This window comes from Rhinolophus ferrumequinum, chromosome 11 (genome assembly GCF_004115265.2).
Source record: "Rhinolophus ferrumequinum isolate MPI-CBG mRhiFer1 chromosome 11, mRhiFer1_v1.p, whole genome shotgun sequence".
NCBI classification, from domain to species: domain Eukaryota; kingdom Metazoa; phylum Chordata; class Mammalia; order Chiroptera; family Rhinolophidae; genus Rhinolophus; species Rhinolophus ferrumequinum.
Window position 1 is genome coordinate 88,587,682 of NC_046294.1, and position 26,966 is coordinate 88,614,647.

The 26,966-nt window shown below is 51.0% G+C and overlaps 1 protein-coding gene and 1 long non-coding RNA gene across 6 annotated transcripts in view; one reads left to right on the top strand and one right to left on the bottom strand.

The window, feature by feature from the left end:
• Positions 1 to 437: 437 nt before the first annotated feature.
• Positions 438 to 26,886, bottom strand: USP2 (ubiquitin specific peptidase 2). 5 transcript variants are annotated; one of them, XM_033121753.1, is made up of 13 exons: positions 26,712 to 26,886; positions 18,016 to 18,833; positions 5,575 to 5,625; positions 4,658 to 4,781; positions 4,336 to 4,447; positions 4,116 to 4,226; positions 3,869 to 3,933; positions 3,552 to 3,655; positions 3,389 to 3,469; positions 3,185 to 3,263; positions 2,799 to 2,906; positions 2,509 to 2,629; positions 438 to 2,223 (listed from the first exon to the last, which is right to left on the bottom strand). In XM_033121753.1, the coding sequence occupies exons 2-13, from the start codon at positions 18,790 to 18,792 to the stop codon at positions 2,136 to 2,138; spliced, it is 1,821 nt and encodes a 606-aa protein (XP_032977644.1). In that variant the 5' UTR covers positions 18,793 to 18,833; positions 26,712 to 26,886; the 3' UTR covers positions 438 to 2,135. The 5 variants fall into 5 exon arrangements, with proteins under 5 accessions (XP_032977644.1, XP_032977647.1, XP_032977645.1 ...); XM_033121756.1 differs by having other exon boundaries at positions 26,670 to 26,807; XM_033121754.1 differs by lacking the exon at positions 26,712 to 26,886 and adding an exon at positions 24,543 to 24,638.
• LOC117031262 (uncharacterized) overlaps positions 9,429 to 26,966 on the top strand; it is a 175,523-nt gene continuing 157,985 nt past the window's right edge. Inside the window, exons 1-2 of the long non-coding RNA XR_004424490.1 lie at positions 9,429 to 9,637; positions 26,691 to 26,766. This is a non-coding gene — a long non-coding RNA (uncharacterized LOC117031262). The remainder of the gene's footprint in view (positions 9,638 to 26,690; positions 26,767 to 26,966) is intronic.

The window sequence follows — 26,966 nt, forward strand, 5'->3', positions numbered from 1 at the left end:
GTGTCTCCAACCCAGCTGCCAGCAAGAATATAGTGGTATGAATCCCCTATCTATGGCTCTGTGGGTGTTTCTTTTTGGCCTCACCATAACCTGCGTTCTTATGTGGGGAGCAGGAGCTGAGACCCTGCATGACACTGAGATATTGAGAAATGGTGATATGACACCTTACCCCTAAATGTTTTGCTCAAAAGAATAAAGAATATACAAACAAATGTGGCACTTAAAATACTGATGTTTATCGGTGAATCCAGATGAATACAGTGTTCAAAATATGTACTATTTCAGCTTTTCTATAGAAAAGTATAAAGTGTGGGTAATTTCCCCCCCAGAACTTGAAATTTACAATCTGGTTGAAGCAGTAAAATGTTTGGCCACTAACATGCTAGTTCTTCCTGGGTTCAAACCCTCCCAAATCAAGATTCCATCACTTACCAATGTATTTCTCAAAGCTATTATTTATTCTGTACAAGGTTCCAATGTACATTAGACATTCTTCTACTCTTGCTTACACAGTAAACAAGTGTACACCAGCCCTTTGGCTCAGGTTCATAGGTCTTCCCTGGAGAAGGGTGTCAGGCCAGTTAAACTCGGGGTGTCTTTCTCTGATGCCTCCTCCTGGGAGCACTAGAAAGCTCCAGGCTCTGAGGCACAAGCCAGGCCAGCTGTGCTGGTGCAAAGAGCTCCATGGGTCGAGCTCCTTGCCTCAGTGCTGAACAGCTTTACTTTCTTGGACAGCACAGAATTTTGCCCAACTACTTAGGGCAAAATCATGCCCATGGGAAAGAATCACAGGGCTGAGGCAAGATGTCTCAAAATACCCAGGTCCCAGCTCCCAGGGTAGAACTAAAGACTGGTGCTAAGGGAAGCTGAGGGGCAGCGTGGGCATCCCTGAGAAACTCGGTCCATAGGGCCTATGTCCAGGAGGCTCTGAGGTGGAGAAGGTCAGGGAGAAAAAGTACATGACGAGGGATAAATTAAAGGTGAGAGAAGCTCTAGGGATAAGGGGCTTATGCTATCCTTTAAACAGCCGGGGAGTAGACCAGGGGTGGGTTAGAGGAAGTGGGCAGAAGAACTTGATACACTATCGTAAGAAATCTCCTTTTACCTACTCCCCTTTTCATCTCACTGCAATGCAAACAGGCCAGGGGCTAAGGGCATAACCCCCATCTCTCCCAGCCAGTTTGAACATGGCACTGGGGAAAAGGGAAGAGGCTGAGGGATATTTCAGGGAGGGGCAGTTACCCCCTGGTCCCCAAATACTATAAGGCACAATTCTTAGAGGCAGCTAGATTCCATCCAAAACATTGAAAAAAACCCCTAAAAACCAAAAAACTTGTTAGATCCCAGGTGGCTGTGCTTGGGGCCTGGACAACACCTACCTAGCACCACTGGGGGCTAGCATTAGAAAAGTTGTATTTGAAGAATTAAAAAAAAATGACCAGCACACATCTCAGTTGTGAAGAGGTGTGAAGGAGAGCATCTCCAGTCTGAAAACTTTAGTTATGACAATAAAAAAAAAAAAGGTGGGCTTTTAAAAACAAAAAACACCTTTTCTTTCAAAGGTGTCCCCTGGTCTGTCCCCCTGGAGTTAGCAGCGTTAAGATGGCTCTTGGCTCATAGTTGTTTTTCTTGCTTCTGGACCAGTAAACAGGGTCCATGTGAAGACCCGGTGCTCGGCTCTGGCGCAGGAGCTTCCCGGCAGAGATCCTCTCATCGGGCTCCAGAGGGCGCTGTCTTCTCCAGAGGAGCGGGGCGCCGGCTGCAGCCCACAGCAAGTGGACAAAGATCTTCTCCCAAAGGCTGCTGTTGTTTATTACACTCAGGAAAAAACCACAAGCTTAAAAATGCAAACAATAGAAGCCGAGGGGTCACTGTGCTGGCTCCAGTCTCCATGTCTTGTTGATCTTCCCTGCCAGGTGTAGCTCAGGAGCACCTGGCTTCCCGCTCCAGACCCTGACCAGGCAGGCTGCAGCAACTCCTGCTCGGCAGCTTTAGTTTATTTTTCTCTCATTTGTCAGTTTTTGTTTTTGTTTTTGTTTTGTCTTAAAAAAACAAACAAAACAAACAAACAAACAAAAAAAAACAGGTTGTGGGGCCACCACGGGCAAGAAAGAAAGCGATGTAGCTCCTTGTGGCTACATACGGGAGGGTGGACTGGCCAATTCGTAGAAGAGCAAATAGGCGTCGCTGGTGCGCACTTGGCTGGAGGACATGGGTGTGACGCTGTGGAGAGAGCAGGGAAAGGTCAGAGCCCTGGTGAGGGGGATCTTCGGGACAGAGCTGAGTGGCTGAGGGAATGTGAGGGCCTGTCCCTAATCTCTCTGGTATATACTCAAGGCCAAGCTCTTTCGTTGTCTTCTAGAGATTCTTCAAATGGGCAGCAGACACATACATGTTACATGGCTTTTTGGCTCTGACGTATCCTATCCAGTCAAGGTGGAAGCCATATAGATGGGTGAGGTACAGGTGTCTGACAGCCAGGAGGCCTGTCGGAGACCTTTGTCTCACCTGGAGTCATTGAAAGTGTGCCATTCGCCTGTCACTGGACTCCGGCAGTAGGCTGTATAATGGCCGCCCATAGTGGTTCCGGAGTGATTGGACACAGCATACAGGTTGTAAACAGCGTGGTCTGAGGAGGAAACACAAGGTTTCAAGCCCCCAAGGCATTCCCTCCCCCTCCTGCCTCTATTCTGTTTTCAAAATTCACTGGTTAGCAGCTTCCCTCCACCTCTCAGCCTCCCATCTGTATCTTAGACACTTGTGCCATGTTTCTTCCCTTACTGCTGAAAAATACTCACTGGTGCTTTCTGAGGCAAATTCTCTCAAATCCAGGTCTCTTAGAGGGAAATTCACAAATGTTGTTAGCTTGCTGGTTCGTATCCTAGATTCTGAGAACCGCTTCAGATCTGGTGTTCACGTGTGTCAAGGACAGACAGGGTGGCAAGAACAGAGTCAAAGTAGAGGAGACTGCCTCGTAAGAGGGAGGGTACCCCTCAGGCAGCAGAAGAGCAAACAAGAAAAGAAAGGCTATCAAGTCTACTTTTTTCCTACTCTGTTAGCATTTACCTCAGCCCCTTGTCATCAGTCTCTCTCTAAAGTCAAGTCCCTGCCCTGATGGATTTTTCCAGAGTGATTGGACACAGCATACAGGTTTGTAAACCTGTATATGAAGCACCAAGGATACGAAGCACCAAGATCTTTGGGAACCTCTGGATGGAGAACTTCTTTATACACCGTTTCCTGGCTCGGCAGCGACAGCATGTCTGAAATACATGACAAACAGAACTGGAGAGGACTGTGTGAATCCAGTAACTCCTGGGCTGGATTTGCTGGTGATAGCGTCTTCCCAGAGAGGTCTCTTGGAAATTATTACAGAAGGGTGACTTACAGGCTTTTCATCGCCATCAAGCACATCCTCTTTGGTGAAGAGCCTCATGCAGTCCATCAAAGTTACCTCAGGATAACCTCGCTGGGAGAGAAAAAAGGTCAGAGGTCAACAACAGAAAGGATAAGAGTGGGAGTTTCAAAAGTGGGGCAACAGGGGTGCATACCTTAGCAATGGGCAGCGAGAGGTCCCAGAAGGGATCAAAGACTGTAGAACAGTAACCACAATCAGTACACGTCAGGGAGCTCTTTAGCTGCCCCACAAAGAGATCTGGGGAAGAGATGGACATACAATGCTTAAACACAAGGAAGTGAGCACATGCTCTTCTACACGTCTCCTTTCTCATTGCTCCTGCCTCAGTTTGTTGGATACTGGGCGGAAAGAGGGTTGCCTGGGAGAAAGATTCTTAGGGCTTTTCATGCTCTGCTCAGGCAAAAGCACTTGACAGAAAAAGCAGGCATTCTTTCCCATTCATGCACTTACCCCCAATCCGACTGTCTTCCTGTTCTAGGTATTTCCTCCACATCTGTCGCCCTTTCTCATCATCACTAGGAATCAGAGAGAGGAAGACAATTGGGTCAGAGCTCAAACCATGTTTAAGTTTAAGGGTCTATCAATCTAAATCCTTAATTTTTAATAAAATCCTCCTCATATCATTACCCCTAAAGAAGTAGGTAAAAAACTTAAATTCGTAAAGTTTTGCTTCCCACAACTTTCTCCTCTTACTTACGGAAGATGATCAAGGTTCTCAGGGTTGGACTTGGGCCTCACTGTTACTCGGTTCACCTCGTTGTGGAGCCCATCCAGAAGAAAGCGAAGAAACTCTTGAGCATCCTGCTGACTAAACCCAAAGAAAAGAGAGCGAGCAATCCCTCTAGTCCCAAGACACTGCTGTTGCTGCCACCTCCCCCACCCACCCCCGAGGAGGACACGTCTGCAAAGGCCCTTACTTATAGCCGACAAAGCGCGGTGCGTATCTCTGGATCTGGGTCTTGAATTCAGATGGGCTCACCACATCATTGGGAGATGAAGTCCATATGGTCTGGATTAGTTTTGCAAACTCTATTAAAAGGAGAGGGTAGAGAGGGGGTGTGGAGAACAGGTGAGACATTTTCTGTAAGTAACTCTGAAACTAGAATCCCAAAAAAAGTAGCCAAAGAAAGAAAAACAGGAGAGAGACATATAAAACACAACTACTGGTACGTAGCAACAGTAGAGTGGAAAAAGTGTCCACGGGGGAAGCAGAACTGTGTCCATGGATGGGTTCCTCACCTTCCATGAGGGCTGTGTGTGTACTGCTACTGTGGCTGAGGTCCCTCATATAGAGCCTTTGCAGGCAATAATCTCTCAGCTCCCGGGTGTTGCTCAGGCACTGCAGAATGGAGTTCATGAAGCACTGCAAAGGATGATCCAGACAATCAGTGCGGGAAGACAGACAATGTCTGGCATCTCTACTTACCCTGTTTCCCCGAAAGTAAGACCTAGCCAGACAATCAGCTCTAATGCGTCTTTTGGAGCAAAAATATAAGATCCAGTATTATATTATATTGTATTATATTATATTATGTTATATTATATTATGTCATGTCATATTATATTATGTTATATTATATATTATATTATGTTACATTACATTATATTATATGAGACCTGGTCTCATAGTAAAATAAGACCGGGTCTTATATTACTTTTTGCTCCAAAAGACGCATCAGAGCTGATTGTCCAGCTAGGTCTTATTTTTGGGGAAACACAGTAGTGCCAAAGTCCCTCAGGTTTGTCTACCCGAGAAATGAATCCTCCCACAGCCTCAAGTTCCTCTCCGTGTCAGTGAGGCAAATTCCTACTGCTGGCCCAGGTGACATAATTGGTTATTTACTACAGAGTTGTATAAAAGGGTGTGGGTGAGCTGGACAGAAGTGGGTGGGAAGTGAATGGATGTCCTTAAGGAGAAAGATCCAGGAAAGTAGCTAGGCTGACAGTTAAAAGGCCAACTCCCCTCTAGTAGTGCTTCCTGCTGGGGACAGGGATGAGGCAGAGCCCAGCAATTCTGTAGAACACCAGCCAGGAAGGGCAGACAGATGCCAAATGGCCTAGAATCAGCTGGAACCAGGAGGGGACACTGGTTATATTGTCCCAGTCGGCATAGTAGGGGGTGGCCCCAGGAAAGAAATAGGCTGGGAAGAACTCACCGTATTCCCAAGGTTTCTAAGACCAGCCAGACCCTGGGCGCTCTTAGAATTCTGCAAGCAAAGAACACAGGGCATGTGAGGCTGAAGGCAAACAGGCTGGCCTGTGCTAAGCTCGCTCATGCAATTCTCTGCCCATTGGAACCATAAGCATCAGGCCACAAGTACTGTGCTCTCTTAACCTTTAGTCTATATACTTTGTAGGAAAGAGGATTGAGTCATTTTCAACACACAGTAATTAAAACAGGGCTTTACTTTCTTTTATAGACTATATATTTCCCCCCATCTTCACGTTACTCTGCATTCTCTGCCACACTGGAGACTAGGAATTCATACATTTGGGAACACAGTTGATCCCTGGCTACAAGCAATTTCAGGTCCCAAATCCAGGCACTATCTCAATGACCTATATTTGTACCCCTCGATGTCCAATATGTAAAGCAGCTGTTACAATAGGCACTTCAAAGATCTTGAAAAGTTCAATGACAAAACATCTTAGCTGAGTTTAGATCTTCAGCTGGGAAAAACTCAAGTCAGCCTGCCATTATGAATTGCCAGAGACAGGTGGAATTCTTTCCAGCTGAGCTCAGCTCCTGAGGGCTGATTGAAGCCTGGGAGAATCCTCCCTCCCTGGCTCAGGTTTCAACATTCTCACTGGCCATTGGCTTGGAATCCTTGTGATGGCAGACTGTGGCCAGCAGAGGTAAGCACCTGGTTGAAGGTGTCACTCTTGCTCTTCTCCCTACTGTGGAGGCTGGTGAGGGGGTTGGAGCAAGAACTGGTACTAGGTCGAGGACTCTGTTCATGGTTTGTCCAGGTCAATGGCTAATCCTGGCCCTACCTCCAAGGAGTCAGAAACCTTCAGGCTCAAAGGGTTAAAGAAGCCCTCTACAGATGAGCCTGCCACCCTCTCTCTCAGGGAGGGGGCTGGGAGCAGGCAACTCTAGAGCAATCCTGGTTGGGGCATGCGTGGGGCCAGCTCAACCCTGATCAGAACAAGAGCCTGAAATAACTCAGCTAAAATTACTTATGCTGTGTGCTGACAGCCTCTGCGGCTGTCAGCAGCTCCAAGCCCAAGCCCATGAGGTTGTCAGCTCAAGGTAGTGGGGAGAGGAGAGGCAGGCTGAAGGAGGGCTTTTTTCAGGAATTGCCTTGCCAATCACACAAGTAAGCAGATCCCTCCTTGCCGGCTATCAAGTCTAACACTTACAGGTAGGGAAGGAAATATGCGCAGAAGAGAGACCTGGTTTCCACCTGCAGCTAGAGAGAAACGCCTGTTGGCAGCAAGTGGTAAGCATCCTTGAAGAATTCTGCCAGGGCTAGTAGTATAGGGCCCCAAACAGAAAATTTGAACCTTACCTTTCTGACAGTCTAAGGCCTGATGTTGCAGTAAGAGGGCCACAACAGAGAGCATTTCCTGGACAAAGACCTTATCAGCATTTTCAGGTAGACCTGGAGAAGGATTCCTCTGGGGCCCAACAAAAGCATTGCAGAAGTCTCTGTGTTGCACATTCAGAGCTAAACGTTAAAGCCTACCTACCCACAACAGAATACCCGCTCTTACACCTATATTTGGCAACACTTCATTAGTTCTTACCCTCTGTGCCTCAAACAACATCTGTCTGACCAGGCTGTACAAGCCAAGCGTTCTACCACTCGTGACCATGTCAGTGTCCACTACAGTGGGCCCTCAGCTGAGAAAGTAGTCACTGAGCACCAGCGAGGGTGGGGAAATGGGAAACTGGAGGTGTCTTTCTACTGAGGCATTCTGTGGTGTTGACACTTTAATTCTGACCCAGCAGAGTGAGGGTCAGGAAGAACCTGTCATCATCCACAGTTACTATTCTTGAGGATCTAACCCTACTAACGGCCTGGTAGGCGGGGAGATGGGGGAAACTCCTTTGAGGCACTGCTAAGACCCTTAGTTTTTTTTCGTGTGTGGGGTGTCTGCCTTTGTTTAAAATTTCCTGCGCTCAGAACCACATGCCAATTTCTAAGCACTCATGGAGAAGGTGGTTGGGATAACAGGAGTCAGGGGGTGGGAGCCAAGAGGAGAGCAGCGCTGCTCTATGCCTACCCAGATATTCTTCTGCCATGAATAGGAAATCAGGAGCTCCAGGGAAAGTCAGCACTTTCCATTCCAGAAAGGAACAAAATGTCCCAGGAATGACCTTTCTTAAGGCGAAAACAATCCTACCTCAGGGTTGACAGGCAGAGGCTAGAACTGGAGAAGTTGGGAGAGACCCTGCACAGCCAGTCCCTCACCAGCAGAGAAGGAAATGACTCCAGCTGGTATGCTAGAACTCGTGTGCAAAGAATTGAGAAACTTTGGATCAGGAACTGCCTTAAAATTAGCCATCAGCAAACCTAATTTTGACTTAGTTGTAACAGTAGTTGCAGAAAGTGGATGCCACCTTCACAGTAAACAGACAGCATTCACCTTCCGGTGAAGGAGGGCAGCCCACTCTGGGTTAATGCACAGGAAACATCTTGGTAGGTGGGCCATATAAAAAAGGCTGATTGATGTTTGTGTCTTCACACTCAAGACCCCAGTAAACGGCTTTCCTGTTTACTTCACCTGTGCCATGAGGATCAGCCATGAGTCCTGGCTGCAGCCAAAGAGCCCGGTGTGGCCCTGGCACCGGGCAGTTGCACGCACTGCCAACACGGGAGCTGGTGACTGTTACATAAGACCTGTCAAGCTCTGGCCCCTTCTCCCCCAAGTGGGCAGTGCCCAACCTTTAGCTCCTGCATTACTCTGGGGTGGCTACTTCATTTGGGGCATCCAGCGCCCACTTAGCAGAACTGGGGAGGGCTGGTAGGGAAAGGGAAGTTGCCCTTCCTTTTACCTGTCTGCAACTCCTCTGTCCTTCACAGGGTCAAAGGACCCCCATTACCAACGCTTTTGGAGCACCCCCTTTGGGATCAGTTGGCGGTGGGGGAAGGCTGCCCCTTTCTGATCTCCCTTTCTTGCTGGGTTTTGGCCTTAGAGGGGTCGCTCCCTCAGAGTCCAGCGTGCTGCCGGTTCCCGAACACGACGAGCACTAGTCAAGGTTACGCTTTTCTGCACCTGTCCTGATAGGACCCAGGAATTAAGAGCTAAAAGCCACCTGGTGTAGGGGTTACCGGGAAGGGGAGGAGGACTCTGGGGCCAGGACCTCAACAAGGGGAGGGGGCTGCGAGTAAGCGTGAGGTCACCTGGGGCGGGGGCATTCCCTGCCGGGAGACCCTGGGATAGAAGGGGTGGGGGCGGGGAAGAATCGTCCCCGGCTAAGGGCGCGCGGCGGCCTAGGGGGAGGGGAGCGTCCGGGGAGTCAGCGGAACCCCAGGCCCTCTGCGTGGGGGTCCCAGAAAAGGGCCCCGCGTACCTTGGCTTTGTTGAGCAGGAGCCCCACGAAGGTGGACAGCAGCAAGGAAGGGGAGAGAGGAGAGCGCGGCCGGAGCTCCTTGGCGAGGGCGGGAAAGGGGGAGGTGGGAGGCTCCTCAGGCAGGGTCACGGTGTATGAGGTGCGCATGCTGAGGGGTGGGCGGCTGGCTCGGCCCCAAGCCTAACGTTGGCTAGAGGGGCGCGGGGGTGTGCCGCGCGGACCCACAGCCGGGACGCCAAGGCCAGCGAGGTCGCCACAGGACACTGTCCACCGCGCCCGGCGGTAACCGCTACGGCCGGCCAACCGCGCGCTCCTCCGCCTCAACCTCCTCGGCGCGCTCCGCCAACAGCCCCCGCACCGGTCTCTGGTGCCGGCCCGGACTGGCAGCCCCGCGGGCGCCTCGGGCCCCGCGACGTCAGAGCCTGGGCGGAGCCAGCCCCGCCCCTTTCTCCGCCCCACCCTCAGGCGCCAGGGCGGCCGCAGCGCCGCCGGCCCACGCGCCTCCCGGTGTCCGGCGGGCCCGCTGGGGCAGCCCCCAGCCCACGGACCCGGCCGGGCACGCCCGGCGCAGAGACCTGCAAGTCCGGGGGAGGGCGGGACGGGAGCGCGCAGCCCCGGATCGGTCTCGGGGTGGGACTCAGGAGAAACTGTCTTTGAGGCCCGCAGAGGACAAGTCCCCAAGACAAAGTGTCAGCCGGGTGAGCTTCCCCTAAGGCAATATTCAATTCCTTAACTTTTGTGAGGTTGCAGATCATTTTGAGAACCCGATGAAAGCTCTGTAGTCTCTCCGGGGAAAAATGCACTTACACACAAACTTTTGTACAGCATTGGGGTGGGGTGGGGCGGGCAGGGGTCGGGATCTCAGGTCCTCTTGGAGCGCAGCATCCACAGTCCGTGAGGGTCGGTGAGCCCAGGTTAAGGACAGGTTAAGGAGATAGATTTCCAAGGCTTCCGGACTGAGCGCCCCTTTTCCCTTCAGCCCTAGTTTGGCCCATTATTAAGAGAGGCAATGCCCATATTTTATAAGGTCCAATAGGTCACTGCCCATTTTGGCCCCAAGTAAGAACTTTTTCTGGCCTCTTCTACCCAATTACCCAACTCCATCTCTCACAGAATCTCAAATTTTGATGTTTTTTTGGGAGGTGGGGGTAAAGTGATACAATGGTGGTGAAATGGTGCTCAGTTGGTGTGGGGGTGAGGGTACACTGATCCTACAGGTAGCAGTGCTTGAAGAGCAGAGGTCTTTGTAGTTTATTTGGTGTTCCACCTGCCTCACCTATCAGGGACCCACACAGAATCTGCCTAGAGAAAGTATCCTGTTTGGAGCTTGCTATTTTCAGCCAGTATTTTTAGCATTTAAAAATACTCTGAGAGGTAGCAGTGTGTGCTGTTACTCATCGGTGGCCTCCTTCTGTTCCTCTTGGCGTGCTCATCCCCACATGTGCACTGCACTGCGCCCATGACCACAGCCACATGGGGGATGTGTAAAGCACATATGTATGGCTGTACCCTAGGCCACCCACAAATTTTACACTAATCAGAGGGGAGTATAGAGGGTTGCCCCCATGTGTTCCAGCAGTGGTGGGAGGCGTGGGCAGGAGGCAGGAGCTGCAGGACCTTCTACTTGGTGACAAAAACGGGTGCTGATGTTAGGAGGGGTGACCTCCACAGTCACTGTCCATTAGCAGTGATCAAACCGGGCCCCTGGACAGAACCAACAGCCTTTTTCTGCACATACCCTTCTTCCTAACCACAGTCCTATATTGTCTGCAGCAATGCTTGCATTTGATCACCTCACTCTTCTGCCCTGAAACACCTAGGGCACCTGACTCTTGCATCCAGTCCAGAAGCCTCAGGTAGCCCTGTCTATGAGGCTGTCTGTCCACAGGCTCCTTCCATTGTCACCACCCTCTCTTTTTTCTGATCCCTGTTGCCAACCAACCTGCTCTTATTTCTCTGCTTCAGCACTTGCCTTCTCTCACTTAAAAAACAAAACTGCCACTGATTAAGTACTTACTAAATGCCAGGCACTGGCTAAGTGCTTTAGATATATGCGTGTTATCCCAGTTCACTTCCATAATAACACAATGACGTAATAACTATTACCTCTGTTTTATAGATGAAGAACCTTAAGTCTCGAGAGAGTTCAAATGACTTGCCAGGACTGCAAAGCTAATAAATGACAGTGTGGGGCTTTGAACCCAGATCTATCCTACAGCAAGACCATGCTTTTAACAACTACTAGGAGGTTTTAGAATGCCCTTCCTAGTCTGCCAATTACCTCCTTATAAATTCTGCTCAAAGCTCCTGTTTTCCACAAAACCTTTTCTAATGAAGGCCACCCAGCTTTAAACACCCCATTACTGCATACCCTCAGTCTGTTAGCATTCTGTTTATACTGTATTAATTTAACTTCATATATTTATCTTTGTTTCATAAGTGGCTCTAATGCTTCTGTAAATGGTTTTAGATCATGTGTTGATTGTGCCATCACACTGAAACCTCCTCAAAGGCAGGGTTGTGGATTCTCTTGGTGGGTTCTTAATAAATGGTGTTGATTTCATCTCTAACGGGGGCCAGGCCAGGCCCTGCTGGGCAACCTGGAAGTACCACTGAGCCTCAAAAGGTGGGATGAGTCTGGGTTTGCATATTGAATTAGGGTACTGCAGGACTGGCTCACCCACTGGAACATTTGGTCTATCTCCCTATGACTTAGGCCAGCCATATAAGTACTCCCACCCCAGGACGTCATGGCATTCTGCCAGCATGCTCTCCCCCGCTTTCCTGGGAGGCCCAGGTGGGGAAAGCTCCTGCACGGGAGCTCTTTGAGAAGTCTGAGGGGAGGGGCAGCAATTCACACAGGGTCATCTTGTCAGGCAGGTCTGACAGCTGCAGGACACAACCAGCAAAGACTTGTGGCTGATTTCTCAGTTAGCCAAGCCCCCATGAGACCTCTTCTCCTCAGTGCTATTTCATGAAGGGGGATGGGTAAAGGATATACAGTTGGCCTCCCATATCTGTGGGTTTCACATCTACCGATTCAACCAACCTCAAATTGAAAATATTCGGAAAAAAAATAAAATCCCCCAAAGTTCCAAAAAGCAAAACTTGAATTTGCCACATGCCAAGCACTATGCCGAATCCACGTGAATGAAATGCAATGTAGGCATCCCCGATGTGTAGGCACAGCCTACATATATAAGTATAGGTTAAGTGCCCATACTACACCATTTTATATACGGGAATTGAGCATCGTGGACTTTGGTATCTGAGGTGTCTTGAAACCAAACACCAGAGGATACTGAGGGAGGAGTATAGTCTCTTGGGATCTGAATCTGGCTTTGGTTTTGTGACTTTCTGACTCAAACACACTGACCTAATCTGAGCAGGGTTCATTTTTGTAGCCTGAGACTGCCATTTCTCAGAGCCCGTGCTTGGCCTGCCTCTCCTGTAGGATAAGTAATTGTCTCCACCGCAAATCCTTCCTGGCATGGGTAGAGTTAACTCTGTGAGGGCAGGACTGAGAGTGTCCTGCTTTGTCAGATCTTAGTGGGCAGCTTGGTCCAGGGCTTGGAAACACTGCTCAGACCCAGGCAAATGTCTCAAGCCAGTGGCCCTGCTCCAGCAGGCAGCTGCTATTACCACCGCAAACGGACAGACTGGTGGCCTGATTGACTGGTTGAACTGGTAGGGGTTCAGAGTCCTTGTTGGTGGCTGGGCTTTCAGCCCACAAGGGCCCTAGGAGGGAGGGCCAGTGGGAAGCTCTGTTTCCCTGCATCACTCTTACCCCAGGAGGCCATAAGCTCTGTACTCCTTTGAGCCTCAGGGCAATCTGGCCTGAACCAGCTGGATTCCAGAGGCCCACACACTTCCTTCTCTCGCTTAAACCTCTGTGCAGGGTGCCAGTTTTACATGAGAGGGTACAAGGGGCCACGTGTGCAGCTTTGGGCCCTGAACATGATGTTCATTTCTACAGCCAATGGTCAGTGGAGCTGGTCTCCCAGGGGCAGGGAATATTTTGCCGGGCTTGCATTAACTTATGCATTGCTGAGCCTCACCCTAGCACCGCATTAACTCATGAAGACATCCTGGAGTGGGTGTGGAGGAGGAGGCAGGGAGGATGGTACTGGGCACTGATTGAGAAACTGAGCCTGGGTAAGGTAGCACCAAGGCCACCAGCCAGGTCACAGCCCACAGCCCGTCTTTAAGGGACAGAGACATCGGTGTCTTGCTGACTCTAACCACAAATCACAAACTGACTGCCCTTTCTTTCTCAGCAGCTGGTACTGATCCTGGCTATGAGACCCCTCTGGGGCTTAAGGTCTCCTCTGAGTGACCTTCCCATGCTGTCAACACAAATTCAAGTCCTCAGGAAGTTCAGCCTTCTCAGCGTGGCTGAGTGGGTGAGGACAGGCCCCAGGGTCCTAGGCAGCCAAGCTGGATAAACAAGACAGCAGGGATGCTGTTCAGTGTGGCTGAGAAAACAGTGAGAAGGCAAGGGACGAAAGAAGAAGGTCACATTTCTCACCCAGAAGCTCTTGGGCAGCCCAGCAGCCATCCTTAGCTTGTTCCCTTTGGAGCCCCCCCCCCCGCCCCGCCCTCCTGACACATACACACACACCTCGCCACTGCATGGCAGCAGTCAAGTCCAAAGTCCCACCCAAGAGAAAACTCACATGACTTCAGCTTATATAATCTCCCTGTCACTGAACAGCTGGAACCCAAGGCTTTAAGAGATGAGTCAGCAGCCACCCCAGGGGCAAATGGATCCAGGTACTTTAGGTTCCCAGACCTTTTGCTCCTAGCAACAGGTCCCAGAGCAGAGGGCAAGGGTGTGGAAGAGACTCCATGGGGAGAATAGGCTGGGCCAGGCTCTGAGCTTCAGTCCCTGGCTCTGCATCTGAGCAGCAGGTGCCTGGCCTGGTGACTGTGCTCTGAAGGGCTCGGGCCAACCCCCATCTCTGCTTGGGGAGAGGAGAGGGTGGCCTGGGCAGGGCAAGGAGAAGGCAGGGCTGAGGCTGGCAGGCAGAATGCCAGGGCTGGGGAGGGAACAGCGGGAAGGGGTGGAGTGGAGGAGGATTAGGATGGATTGTAGGGGTTAAAGCGCAGCCCTGGCAGGGCTCAGTGGGAACAGCTTGTCCTTCCATAGGCCCAGGGAACAGGAGATGTGGGGCGGAGGGGGGACATGACCAGCTTGGGTGCTTGGGCTTTTGGTTCTCTGCAGGCCAACCCATCTGCCTTGGAGTCCCCACTGGAGGTAGTGAAAGATTTGAAAAAAAAATACCAGTTGTGAACCATCACACCCTTCTTCTCTACTCAGTCTGCCTTTTAAACAGAAGGTAGAGTCTGGGACAGCCGTCTATCCTAGGCTGAGCTGTACCCTCCCATGAACTAGCATTTTGTTGGTGCTTATGCAAGCATGGGGGGTTGTTCAGAATTCATGTCCCCTGCTTCACCAGTTCTTTATTGTGCTCAGCTGAGCCTGTGATATTCTAAGTTCATGTTGGCTGTTATTGCTAATGAGGGGAATGAGTCTGGTTAGAACTGTTCTATGCCTTCAGTGGGGCCTGTTTTTGACCTCCCTTTACGAATGCCAACTGTAGTTCAAGTCAGCTGCCCCAGGGGCCCCAGAGGAGTCAGATCAGGCTGGATCCTGCCACAGGATGCACATTCTCCTTTGTTCCTCCCAAGGCTGCTCCCCTCCCCACTCTAGACAACTGCTAAAAGACCCTCTTCTATTAGGTTGGTGCAAAAGTAATTGCAGTCTTTGCAATTATTTTTAAGCTTTTAAACCGTAATTACTTTTGCACCAATCTAATATCTTTTCCCCCTTAAGTTTACACAAACTTTTCCATAGCACTGTCCTGGCTTCAAATTCTTCCACATCCATTATTTGCTTTGAGCTTTATGACATCCCTGTGAGGTGGGCAGGGCAGGCATGACCATTCCCTTTTATGGATGAGGAAACAGCTCAGATGAGAGTTGTTCAAGGTTAAAGAGACAAACTGTTCCTTCCAGCGGTCACAGCAGCCCATCCCAGCTGCAGAAGACCTCTCCCTTTCCCACCACATATGACATTTCAAAACACTGAGGGCTCTCTCCTATGGCAACTATTTTAAGACCTTATTTCCCCAAGTGAATTGTGAATGCACCAAGGGCAGGAACCAGGCTCATACATCTCTTGCCTCCCAAAGCACCTGGAAAGGTGCAAGGAGGACGAACATTCATTGAGCACCTACTACATACCAGGCCCTTTCACATGCAACTTTTAATTCCTTACGATAATCTATGAAATGGGAACTCTGATCACTCTTGTTTTACAGAGGAAACAGGTTCAGAAATTAAGGAACTTCTATGAGGTTACACGGCTACCGTGTTTCCCCGAAAATAAGACCTAGCCGGACAATCAGATCTAATGCGTCTTTTGGAGCAAAAATTAATATAAGACCCGGTATTATATTATATTATACCCGGTATTTTATATTATATTAGATTATATTAATTACATTATATATAATATTATATTATATTATATTATATTATATTATATTATATTATATTATATTATATTATATTATACCCGGTCTTATAGTAAAATAAGACCGGGTCTTATATTAACTTTTGTTCCAAAAGATGCAGTAGAGCTGATTGTTCGGCTAGTTCTTATTTTTGGGGAAACACGGTAGTAACTGAGCACCATAAGTGAATAAAAGAGAAGGTAAGATCCCCAAATGCAGATATGAAGAGAAGCTGGACCCGGTTTTAGAAAGAAGTGGTCCAGGCTCCATGAGCAGGGTTGTTCTCACCTCAGCAAGAGGCTCCGGGAAGTGAGGATGAGAGGGGCCGAGGTCAGATCAAGGTCTTGTCTTACACCACTGACCCTTTTAATCTATGAAATGGGAACTCTTTTTTAGGATGACCCTTTTTTAGGGGCCTTTCCCTGTTGGCAATATCTTTTTTGAGCATGAGCTCAGAGTGGAACACTAACTCAATTGTAGGGCGTTATTGGTATTATTAGCATTACTTAAGTGTGTTGTGTATTGTTTCTGGAAGGGAAGGAGGGATGTTAGGGTGGCAAAGTGCCCTAGGGTAATCTGCTATTCCCCTGAAGTTGTCTCTCAAAACTCCCCTCACCCTGGCCCTGGGGGTGGGCTTGGGGCCCAGGTGTCCACTTTAGATTAGGTGGAGGGCAGCAGATTCCAGGGAGGCATGCCTGTGGAGAGGAGGCAGAATCCCAATGGAGTATGAACCCCAGGAAAGCAGGAGACCCTGCTATCTCATGACTGGGACTGGGGGTGGATCTGCACTTTATCTGTGGAGAGGAGGTTTTCAAGCCTCAGCATGCTTAAAGATTCTATGAAAAGCCTGTGACAACGGCAGATTTTCAGGCTATCCCTAGAGAGTTTGATTTAGGGGATCTGGGTGGGGCCCAGGTTCCTGAATTGTTAAGCCCTGCAGGTGATTCTGAAGCAGGAAGTCTGCCAATCCCACTTTGAGGAACACTGCATCCCATTAAGAGCCCTTCTCTCCTGAGCAAAGTGGGGAAGCCCCTCAGAAACCTCTAGGACCTAAGCCCCTCCACTGAGAGCCACTTTCTAATTGCCTCCGAGATGAGCAACACCGAACATGCCCAAGTGAATTCATGCTCCAACCTAAGCACGTATTCCTCTGAGAGCACATATCTATTTCCAGGCCAGCTCTGTTGTTTCCCACTCTTCTACACTAGTCCTCCAATGTAGCCAAGACCCTACCTTGTCAGGGTCTGAACGTCCTGGAAGACACCAGCTTTTGTATCTCCCATGGCACTTCACAGATGGCCCACCAAGGCCAAGACTCACTCTCTAGGTAATGTTACCAAAGTTGTTCTTTCAAGACCTTTAGTTATGCCAAGCTTCAAGGTCTATGACCCAAAGCCCCGCCCATCCTGCAACCCTGCTCCATTTATCTGGACAAGCCCCCCTTAGCAGCATTTCTTGCTGTGACGCAGCTATTGTTTCAAAAAGGCACATGCCCTAGGAGTAGGGGAAGGGTCCATAAGGTTATGAAGATACAACACTTAACTCTCCTACCCATCTGCTTGCCTATCCATCTGTCCATCCATTCACCCACCATCCATCCATCCATCCATCCATCCATCCATCCATCCATCCATCCACACACTCATTATCCATACATGCAATCAATGGGTCAGCCGAGTTCTGTGCTGCTCTAAGCACATGGTCAGGGAGCTAGAGATATGATTTCTTTCTCATCCTCTGAGTGCTCGCCACCTCATGGGTCACTAATAACTACAGAAAAGGCAGAATGTAGTCTATGCCCCCAAAAAGGTGTGTTCATGGATTAGGTATGAATGAGACCATGCCAGCTTTTGCTGTCTCCAGTGGAGCCTCTTCATTCTAGCCCAGGCAGGACTGGAAAATAGAGGTATTGGATCATCTAAAGCCCTGGACAAAAATTCTCCACCACTTTCTCCAAGGACGCATGGTAAGGACTGCTGTCCAGGCACCCTGGTCCTGAGCCAGCCAGTGTCAATCAGAAGAGAGAACCTCTTCCCGAATGACTGGGTCCGAATGTTAAGCTGGGTCTCCAGGCTGGAAGGTGAAAGCCTGAGTAGGAGGAGAGATGCAACCAGAGCACAGAGGCCTCTCTTACCACAGGGAACACTGGTGGTCTAGGGGCCTCAGCATCCAGTCCAGGATGCGGTAGTGCCTGCGTGGGACCCTTGCATGTTGGATGAAAAAATAGCGGGTAAGAATCGCAGTGTATATGGGGGTAGCTGAGTATTTCCGGGAGGACTGCTGGACCATCGTCGAATGCACAGGTCCTGAAGTGGGTTTCCTGGGGAGAGTGGGAAAGTCTCTGAGGAGGGCATTGAGCCATGAGGGCACCAGACGTGCCTAGGTGACTTCCCTGTCTTGTCCCAACTAGGGCTGCAGGAGCAGCCACCGTGGGGCTTGGGAGGAAAACCTCTGCTTTTGATCATCAGTCGAGTTGGGAGTCCTTCCATCACCCTGGCTCTTCTACATCAGTGGCTGCCTCCCCAGCCCATCACAGGGTCCCCAAGGGGCAAACTCACCATGGTGTCTCGCCCTGGGGAGCTGGAGCGGCTGGGCCCAGGGGCCTGGCCTTTACCCTTCTCCCACAGAGTGTAACGGCCACTGGGTCGGTAGGTGGGGCTGAGGACTTCAGGGACTCGTGAGGAAGGGGCCTGGATGGGCACCTGAGGTGTACTGCCCTTGCGACCATAGTTCTCCAGGTAGTCGGCCAGGTACTCGGAGCGGCTGGCTGCCTGATAGAGCCCCTGCAGGGCACACAGCTCCTTGCGCGTGCGGGCGAGCATGGGGCTACGGCCCAGGTTCCCAGGGTCTATCCGGTAGCTATCTGAGGTCCGCAGGCTGGAGAAATCTCTGGCCAGGTCTAATTGACTGTTTGACTTCTTCTGGGTCAGGGTTACCCCCTGGTCGCGGGCATTCATGGGCAGGTAGTTGAGGGAGTTGTTGGTTACTCCATAAGGGAATCCACTGCCCCCGCTGAGTCCACTCCCTGAAGGCCGCTCAGTGCCCCGAGTCTGGCTCTCTGCCCGCTTTCCACCCCCGATGATGTCTGGTCTCAGCAGGGGGCGGCCTCTGTCATAGTCCAGGATGGAGGAAGGGCCATAAGTACGGGGACGGGTGAGGAAGCTGGTTGGGGGGCCTGGCTTGAAACCAAACTTCTCTTTCTCCAGGAAGGAGGCAGCCAGGTTGGCCCCATAGGACGAGGGAGTGTAGGTGCCATAGCCTGATTTGGCATAAGGGGCATCTGTGTAGCGGGCCGATTCTGTGTAGCGCTTCAGAGTGGAGGAGAGCTGGGACATCCTTCAGGGCTGCACTCACTGGGGACTGGGAGCCTCATGGGCTGAAAGACAAGGAAAGCAGTTGTCAGAGGGCCCTGCCAGGTGTCAGGCTCCCACTGTACCTGCTGTCCATCCCCAGTTGGCCAGAACCTTAGATCTCAACCAGGGACCACACAGTCCATTTCCACAAGAGGCTGGCCTGCCACTGAGAAACACGCTTATGCATGTGTGTACACACACATGCACACAGCTCTGCACTCACCCATGCATGCATTCACATCTCAGTGAAAGCACAGAGATTACTGGCTTTTATAAACCACAAAGGGCAATCAGTCTCAGCACCTCCGGGCCTCTGAGTGCTCTCCTCAATGATCCAACCGTGCAAGCAGGGGCTGCCCTCCCTTTGCAGCCTTCCAAGCTACACATAGTATCCCAATCCAGATCCCATCAGCTTCTTCTCCTCAGCTTCTGCAGAAACTCCCAAGTTGAAGGGGTGCCAAAGCCCTCACCCTCTGCACTGAGAACACTGGATAGTTCAAGAGTTAAAACCATTTCCCTCCCTTTTGACTTATGGGACGAGCAGAAGTCTTTTTGGAATCATAAACTGTCTGAGCTGGAATGACCTGAGGATCATTTGGTCAGATTCCTGGTGAGGAAAAGGAGGATATTGAGCGGAAATAATAGGGCCTGGGGAGACGCAGTGGTGAGTGAGCATGTGGCAGAGAGGGGGGCTTGACCTTGATCTCTAGACTCCAACCCAGAGTTCTTCCATGGACATGGTCACTGCTGTGGTGAGGGAATTCTCATGTGGCAGAACCCACCCTCTTCATTGAGTTAAGTCTTCAAGTGGAGTTAGGGTGCTGTGGCCTTCCAGTAGTTCCCCTACCAACCTCCATCCCTAGCTTTCCATGATGATAATAACTTGTGCAAAGGGGGCCCCCTAGAGGTTAAAATTCTGCACTGCAGGCAGCACTTCCTGTATTCACCCCCAGTCCTTACAGCTGGGGTGGGTCTGGTGATGGAACACAGAATCTCTGAACTAAGGAGTTTTGAGGGCCCTAAAGGGTCATCCATTTTAACTTCTCCATTGTACAGATGGGAAGAACGATGCTGATTTGCCCAAGGTTACACACTAGCAGAGCCGGGGTTGGAATTCAGGTCTTTCAGATTTCCAGCCCAGCGCTCTTTCCATTTTACCTTGATTCATCCCTGCCCATCAAATTTAGGCTTACTTGGGGACCCCCAGAGCCCCTGCGTCACCCTAAACATGCAAGCTTTTTTTTATCTACAAGGGAGCTGGACGGCAAAGGTGCTTTGGAGAGAGTAGCAAGTAGGATCAGAAGTCTTTCCTGAAGGCTATCAGGGGCCCTTGGGAGGTTGGGGCGGTGGTGGTGGGTAGCAAAGCCATCCATGACTCTCAGAGTAGTCTGTGCAGGGGCTGCTTTTGACTCTCCCTGTGACTGACTAGCTGGTTGATTTTGCCCTAGCCATTTAACCACTTTGAGCCCCAATTTCCTCACCTATGCAGTGAGTATAATCATTATCACAGGGTTGTTGTGAGGAATAAATGAGATAACATGTGAAAGCCCTCAACAATAACAGTAGTTATTATCTCTTCCCCCAGCCCCTGCCAGGCAGCCTGCCTGGCTCCTCCCTTGCAGGCCTATAATAATGTCAGGGCTGGCCATCTCCTGGCCTTGGAAGCCTCTGACCTCAGCCCTGAGCACCAAGGCTCTCTCCGCAGCCCTTTGTGAGATGGACTGGTGAGCAGGCAGTGGCCACAATCTAGCTGTTTAGCAGTCAGTGGCTTGGGCAGCCCATAATTTACCCCACACTGGGAGACCAGCCTATTAGGGAAGAGAGGAGCTGGTGCCAAGCCCTAGATAATGAGGGCTTGGCAGAGAGCTCTAGAAACTCAGTACCTGCGAGGCTTAGGATCGGTGCAAGGGTAGATGATCAACTGGTGGCGACTTTCATGTAGGTCCCAGAACAGAACTGCTAAGACCTGCCAGTGACCTCCAGCAGTTTTCAGTCCAGTCTGGCATCAGAAAAACCTCATCCACATTTATTGTCTACTTTTTTCCTACCTGGCCCGGGGACCCCCTACTTTCTTGTACACTCCCCTGCTCACTGTGTTTCCACCTCCAGTACAACTTTCACCTCTTTCTAGGAAAAGGAACTGTAGGAAGACGTCATTCAACATTGGGGGGAACCACAAGCTTTCCTCCCATTTTCTTAACTTTCTGGGGTGCAGAGATGGAAGAACGTGAAGGCTAAGGGAGGCCAGGGGAAGAGACAGAGGCACAGGGGGCTGGGGATGGGACTAGTCCTGCTCTGTTTCACTATTAATGAGAATTCCATTAATAATTCAAACTCTTAAGAGTCTCCGGGTCTCAGGAGCTGGGCTCTGGGACACTGGGCAGCCAATCAGATACGATCCCCTCCCCCCAGGGCATGAGCTCATGACTCCTCCCCAGGCTCTCTCATCCCTCCCCCACACTAAAGCTCCCAGGGAATTGGTACTCTGCAGGCAGTGCCCCAGGCTCATGACCTCTTCTGGCACCACTGATGATGCAGAAGTGCTGGGGCCATACAAGGTACAGCCTGGACAGGGACAGGAAGCGGTGGGACAGCTGCGATGTACCGTGTTTCCCTGAAAATAAGACCTAGCCAGACAATCAGCTCTAATGCGTCTTTTGTCCGGCTGGGTCTTATTTTCAGGGAAACAGGGTAGCACTGGGAAAGGTTGAAGGCTGGAGGTAGAGCCACCTTTTAGTCCACAGAATCACAGTGGGGCTCCTAAATCCCTGCTTTCCTGACTGTTCCAATCTGACAGGCAACTAACTGACAGACCTCTCCCTGAAGCAGCCCTGGGCAGGGGGTGTCATGCTACCAGGAACAGCCCCTTGGTAGCTGCCTCTCAGCACTGACCTCTGGCTTACAGTTCCCTGTCTGAGGAGAGGATCCCCATTGGGGCTGAGGCCTGGAGCATGCTTATCACCTCCCCCAACCCTCCAGCTGCACTCTGGAGAAAAGGGCCGGTACCTTCCAGGTGAGCAGACAGTTTGGGTTGGCACTCCTTAGCATTACCTGGCAGGGCTGACCCTGGAGGCTGCAGAATGCACCTGGCGTGGGAGAGCGGGCCAGGGCCCTGGCCTTAGCCGTGCTGCACAACACAAGGACAGGACAGTCTCTCACATGGCTGGGAGTCTCCTGGTTGCCATAGGAACAGTCTGAACTGAATGGCCCTTTTATGGGGCTGTGGGAGGCAAGCCCATTGGCTGGGATCCCTCTTTCCCCTCCCCCTCCCTGCCCAGTGTGGGGCCCCTGCTGCCTGGCTCCTTTCACTCTTTACCCAGAATGGGCAAGTACAGGCATGTGGCTTTAGGAGGCAAGTCCCCAGGTGCCCGCCACCTTGGACAACACGGGCTGCCGTCCCCTTGCCAAGGCCCTCCTCCGCGCCATCTTCACAGAGGTGCCTCCACTCTTCCCTGCTCTGCCAGAGTTCCCCCTTACTCTGCCCAGTTACCTCTTCTTGGGAGGGGCAGCAGCATTACTCTGCACAGAGTGTCCAGCTTCCTGGTAGGACCTGTGAACGAGTGCTATCACCCTGGCCAGCAGGCATTGAACACCTCTGGACTTCATACAGAGTATCTCCAAAGTCTTAGTGCAGTTTTAAGCTTTAATTCTTTTGGAAGAATAAATGCCTCAAACTTATAAACATCATTTGAAGGTTTAATTTTTTTACATTAATTGAAATTAAAAATATTTTTTATTCACAATATAAAAATTAGACAAGAATTTAAATAAGGAAATATTCAAATGAAGCATTTAGTATGATGTTTCTGAAGTTATTAAAGCTTTAAATTGCACTAAGACTTCTGGGACACTGTGATTAACTCATTTAATCCTTGCAATTGCTGTAAGCAGTCGGTGCTATTATTATGCCCATTTGCAGATAAGGAAACTAGAATTTGTGGAAGTGATGTGGATTTCTCAAGGTCACCCTGGGAACAGTGACAGAGCTGTGTTCTGTCCTCTAACAGCCACCCTGAAGCCAAGCCCCCTACTTTACACTACCCTGACCTCTCCCTGAGCTGGCACAGAGTGGGGGAAATGTGGTGTAGGGTGGGGGCATATAGGCATCACTGTCTAGGCAACAGCATGGCAGGTAGACTCCCGCCCAAGCAGCCCTTCTGCGTTTCCACTGCAGGGGAATGAAAGTGAAGCCAGGTGCAACCTGAGCCCCAGAACAATACTGATCAGCCTAGAGATGGTCCAGGAGGCCTCCATTTCACCTGTGGTGCCAAGCTCTTACGTGTCCCCTGGCACTAGTGTCTAGCCCCAGCCAGGGCCCTTGGCTCAAGGCCTGGTTATGGACAAGGCCCCCAGCCTCGTACCCTTGCTGCAGCTTTGCATACCATTTTAACCCCTGACACACCTAGCCTGGGTACCTAAGCTAGGTGAGTCAGGGGTTAAAATGAACCTTATCCCCCTGGGGCAGCCATCCCCCTTGCAATCAGCCACTGTCATTTCCTATTGCTCATGTGAAAGGCTCCCTAACCTGCCCAACCAGGGGAGGAACTCGCTCCCTAGGAATCTCAGGCACTCCTGGCCTTCAGGGTAGGGGATGGGTAATACCCCACATCCCAGCAGGCTTCCTGGCTCCTCTCTGCCCAGATCTGCTCTGTTATCTGGGGTAAAGGCATGCCAACTTCTGTGTCTTTGTCATTGCCTGGGTAGAATAGAAAGCCCCTAGGTGGGTTTCAGAGGCATGAACCTCTGAACCTCAACAGGGTTCAGTCTCTTCCCTCCTGCCCAGGTGTTCAGGACAGGTGAGTGGGGAGAACCAGCCAGTTCTGCCAGGTGCTTGGGAACCTTCACAGTGCTGATGTCAGAGTTTCCCACAGCTACTTGCTAACAATGAAGGAATAAAAGGCACTGCTCATGTGCTGACCTGAAGGACAAAGTGGGCTGAGAGAGGGGCCCTGTCTCCCTTCATCTACACTCTCCAACCTTCACTCTTAGTTGCCCTTAGTTGCCCACTGTCTGGGCACATGCGTCAACTCCTGGGTCAAGGGATAGTCTAGCAGGTGTGGAGGATGCAGGTAGAATGGAGAAGGGGAACGGGGATATTTGTGCTCACATAATCCAGGAGCTCTGTCTAATTCTCTCAGGCCCCCAGGAGCCTCAACCTGTCCCCTCCCCTCCAGCCTGTCACTAGCAGCTCTGTCTCTCAGGGGCTGGCACCCAGTAACCCACCAGTTTAGTGCCTGATTGTCTTGCATGCCTTGGCAGGGGGTCATCCAAGGAAATTTGGGTCCATTTCTGTCTCTTGACTCCCACTAGTTGCCCAAGGGCTGGGAGAGGGGCAGAAGAGATAAAATAAAGAGATTAAAGATTAGAACAAGAATTCTGATTGGTGGAAAAAAAGTGGGTGGGCCTAGGATAGTGTCCCTATTGGGCACTTCCTGATTTGGGGTTGGGAGGGGGTAGGCATCCTAAACTTCCAAGAAAAGACAATGAAATGCCCCTCCCCCCAGCCTCAAGCAGTACTGGAATCCTTAAATACCCTTTTCTAGCCACCTCTGTCCAGGCACTCTCCTGGTGTCCCCTCCCCAGGGGAGAGTGGCTTTGTCGTCAGCCTCTAGCCTTTGGTCTTGCCCACAGCACCCACCAAGCCCAGTGGGGCGACCTCTTAAATGTTCCCCCAGTAGACAATCTGTTCAGCGGATCTGCAGAGCTCAGATACTGAAGGGGCAGCTACTGACCTGTGTCCGGGGGCAATGGACAGGATCTGGGGGCTTCTCCTTCCCCAGCAGGGCCAGGAGCGCAGTAGAGAGCTGGGAGACTGGAGTCTGACTCTGGGCTGGGTAATCTGGAGCTCAGGTTACTGACTCTGATATATATATAGTATCTTATCTGACCTCAGAGGGATGGCTAGCTCAACTCACTTGCATTCCAAACCCGGGGAGAATTAAAGGGGCAGTGACAGGCCCTCTCTCGAGGGTCTGCCCTGATGGGCCAGCATGCCAGGCAAGGAAATCCAAGAGGACTCTTTGAAGGGGGTCATTCTGACATGGAACAAAAGAGGGATTCAAGGGGAAACAACTGGAAAGAGGGCAGAGGGATGGGGCTGGAATTGAGGCAAAAATATGGAGAAGGAGGTGTCAGTCACAGAATTAGAGAAGAGGAAGAGGCCACAGTGCTAATCCAGTTCCTTCAGTTTTGAGATGCAGAAGACCTTGAGATGGCCAGCAGCTTGCTCAAGGGCGCACAGACAGTGGGAGGCAGGAGGGACAAGCTCTCAGGTTTTCAGTCCAAACTCTTTTATAATAGACTTCTAGGCCTGGGCTTGTATTCCAGTTCTTTCTCTTTTATTGACTCTGAAACAGTGGGCAAATCACTTAAGCTGTCTGAATCTTAGTTATATAATCTTTAAAACTGGAGTAATAGTCAATAATAATGCTACACCTCAGTTGTATTAGATAAAATAATATTTGTAAATTTCCTCGCGCATACTAGGAGTACAATAAATGATAATTATACTGAATACTTCCACTTATCATACTTAGTGGTAGTATTTGTAGTAGCATCTCCCAAGTAAACCAGAGAGAAAACCTCTGGTTCAGAGGATGTGGGGCATTACCCCTCCGAGTGCCCTGTTCCAATGACAGAGAACAGCCCCAGGCTTTTCTGAGCTTGTCCATGTCCCATAACTGGCAAGGGCAAATGAGGTTTGCTATATTCCCAGCTGTCCACCCCACTCAGCCAAGAAGGGCCAAGCCCATTTGGGCTCCTTTCCCCTTTGCCTGGAAAAATATAGCAAATGCGGCTTCTCCCAGGCTACCAGGAGAAAGCCCAGCTGCTCTGGGGTGGCTCCACTCTACCTGTAGGAGTGCTCAGGATTCCAAGGCCACAGAACTGGGCTGGTCAGGGTCATAGGAGGAAGGAGCTGGATTCTTAACCTCTTGGGCTTTGGTGCTCTTGTTGGCTCCCAGTCTGTTTCTCGATGGTGCTCTCTGCGGACTGGGAGTCCCCAGGCGGTGCCTCCACCCTGTTTCAGCAGAGACTACTGACTCAGCTTGGGTCCTGATGATGCACTTCAGAGGATGCCCTTGTCCCCGGCCCTCATTCCAGTCCTCATGATGATTCCAGGTTGGCATGCATCTACAGCATCAAAGGAGTAGGGGATGCCCCAAGCCCCAGCCTAACCAGCTTTCCTTTCCTCCACTTTATAGGGTCCAACTTGGGGAACCTTCTCATACCCTTGCTTGGGGAGGTGAGCATCACTACAGTCTCCAACTTAGTCCCATTCTAGAAGCAGCCAGGTCGGGAAGTCGATGTTCTCTCCTCAGAGAACAGCTAGAATGGGATGGCCATGACTTGGCTTGGCTAAAGTTATTTGCCTTGGAGCACGGCACCTGCATCTGGTTTGGGATTGTTGAGATTTTTCAAAGATGCCTCTTTCTGGTTTGGATTTGGTGGAAAATCTTCCCTTTCTACTTAACTGTTGCCCTCTCCCTCCCCCACCTCCTTTGGCAAACTGAGCAGCGGCAGCCCTCCCCACCAGGGAGTATGTGAACTGCATGCACACCTGAGGAAGGGACTGTCATTGTCCAGGAGGCACTCTCAGGCCACATACCTCACGGCAGAGACCTGGACCTGCCGAAGCAGCATTTCCTTAGAACACACTGACCAGCACACAGATGGCTCTTCCTGGCACCCTGGGCTGTCAGTTGGCAGGTTCCCCCCCCCCCCCGCGACACCCCCCCCCCACAACTGGCACCCGCAGCTGGAGCTCCTCCCAGTAGCTGGCACTCGCCCTACATTTCTAGTAGCCATTCTGCCTAGGCTGTCGTTGACACCTCACTTTCTGAGTCTCAAACGGCACTGACCTCTGCATCCTTCCTCCCCAGCCTCCGACAAGTGGCATGTACCTGCTTCTTCTCACACGATGGACGAGTCGAGCCGGGCACAAGCATGGAGCTGCGGGTGAGTCCCGGCTGGTACTGGCGCGGCGCAGTGAGCAGCTGACGCTGAGGGCTCCCTGGCCTTGGCTCTTGCTGGCCTCTCCTCCACCTCCGCCGGGGGCCCAGAAAGGACCTCCCCGGGAAATCGGTGCCACCCAGCGGGCAGCCGCCTCATTGCGCCCGGGCAGGCAAAACCGCACCCCACGTTTGCGTCACTGAGAA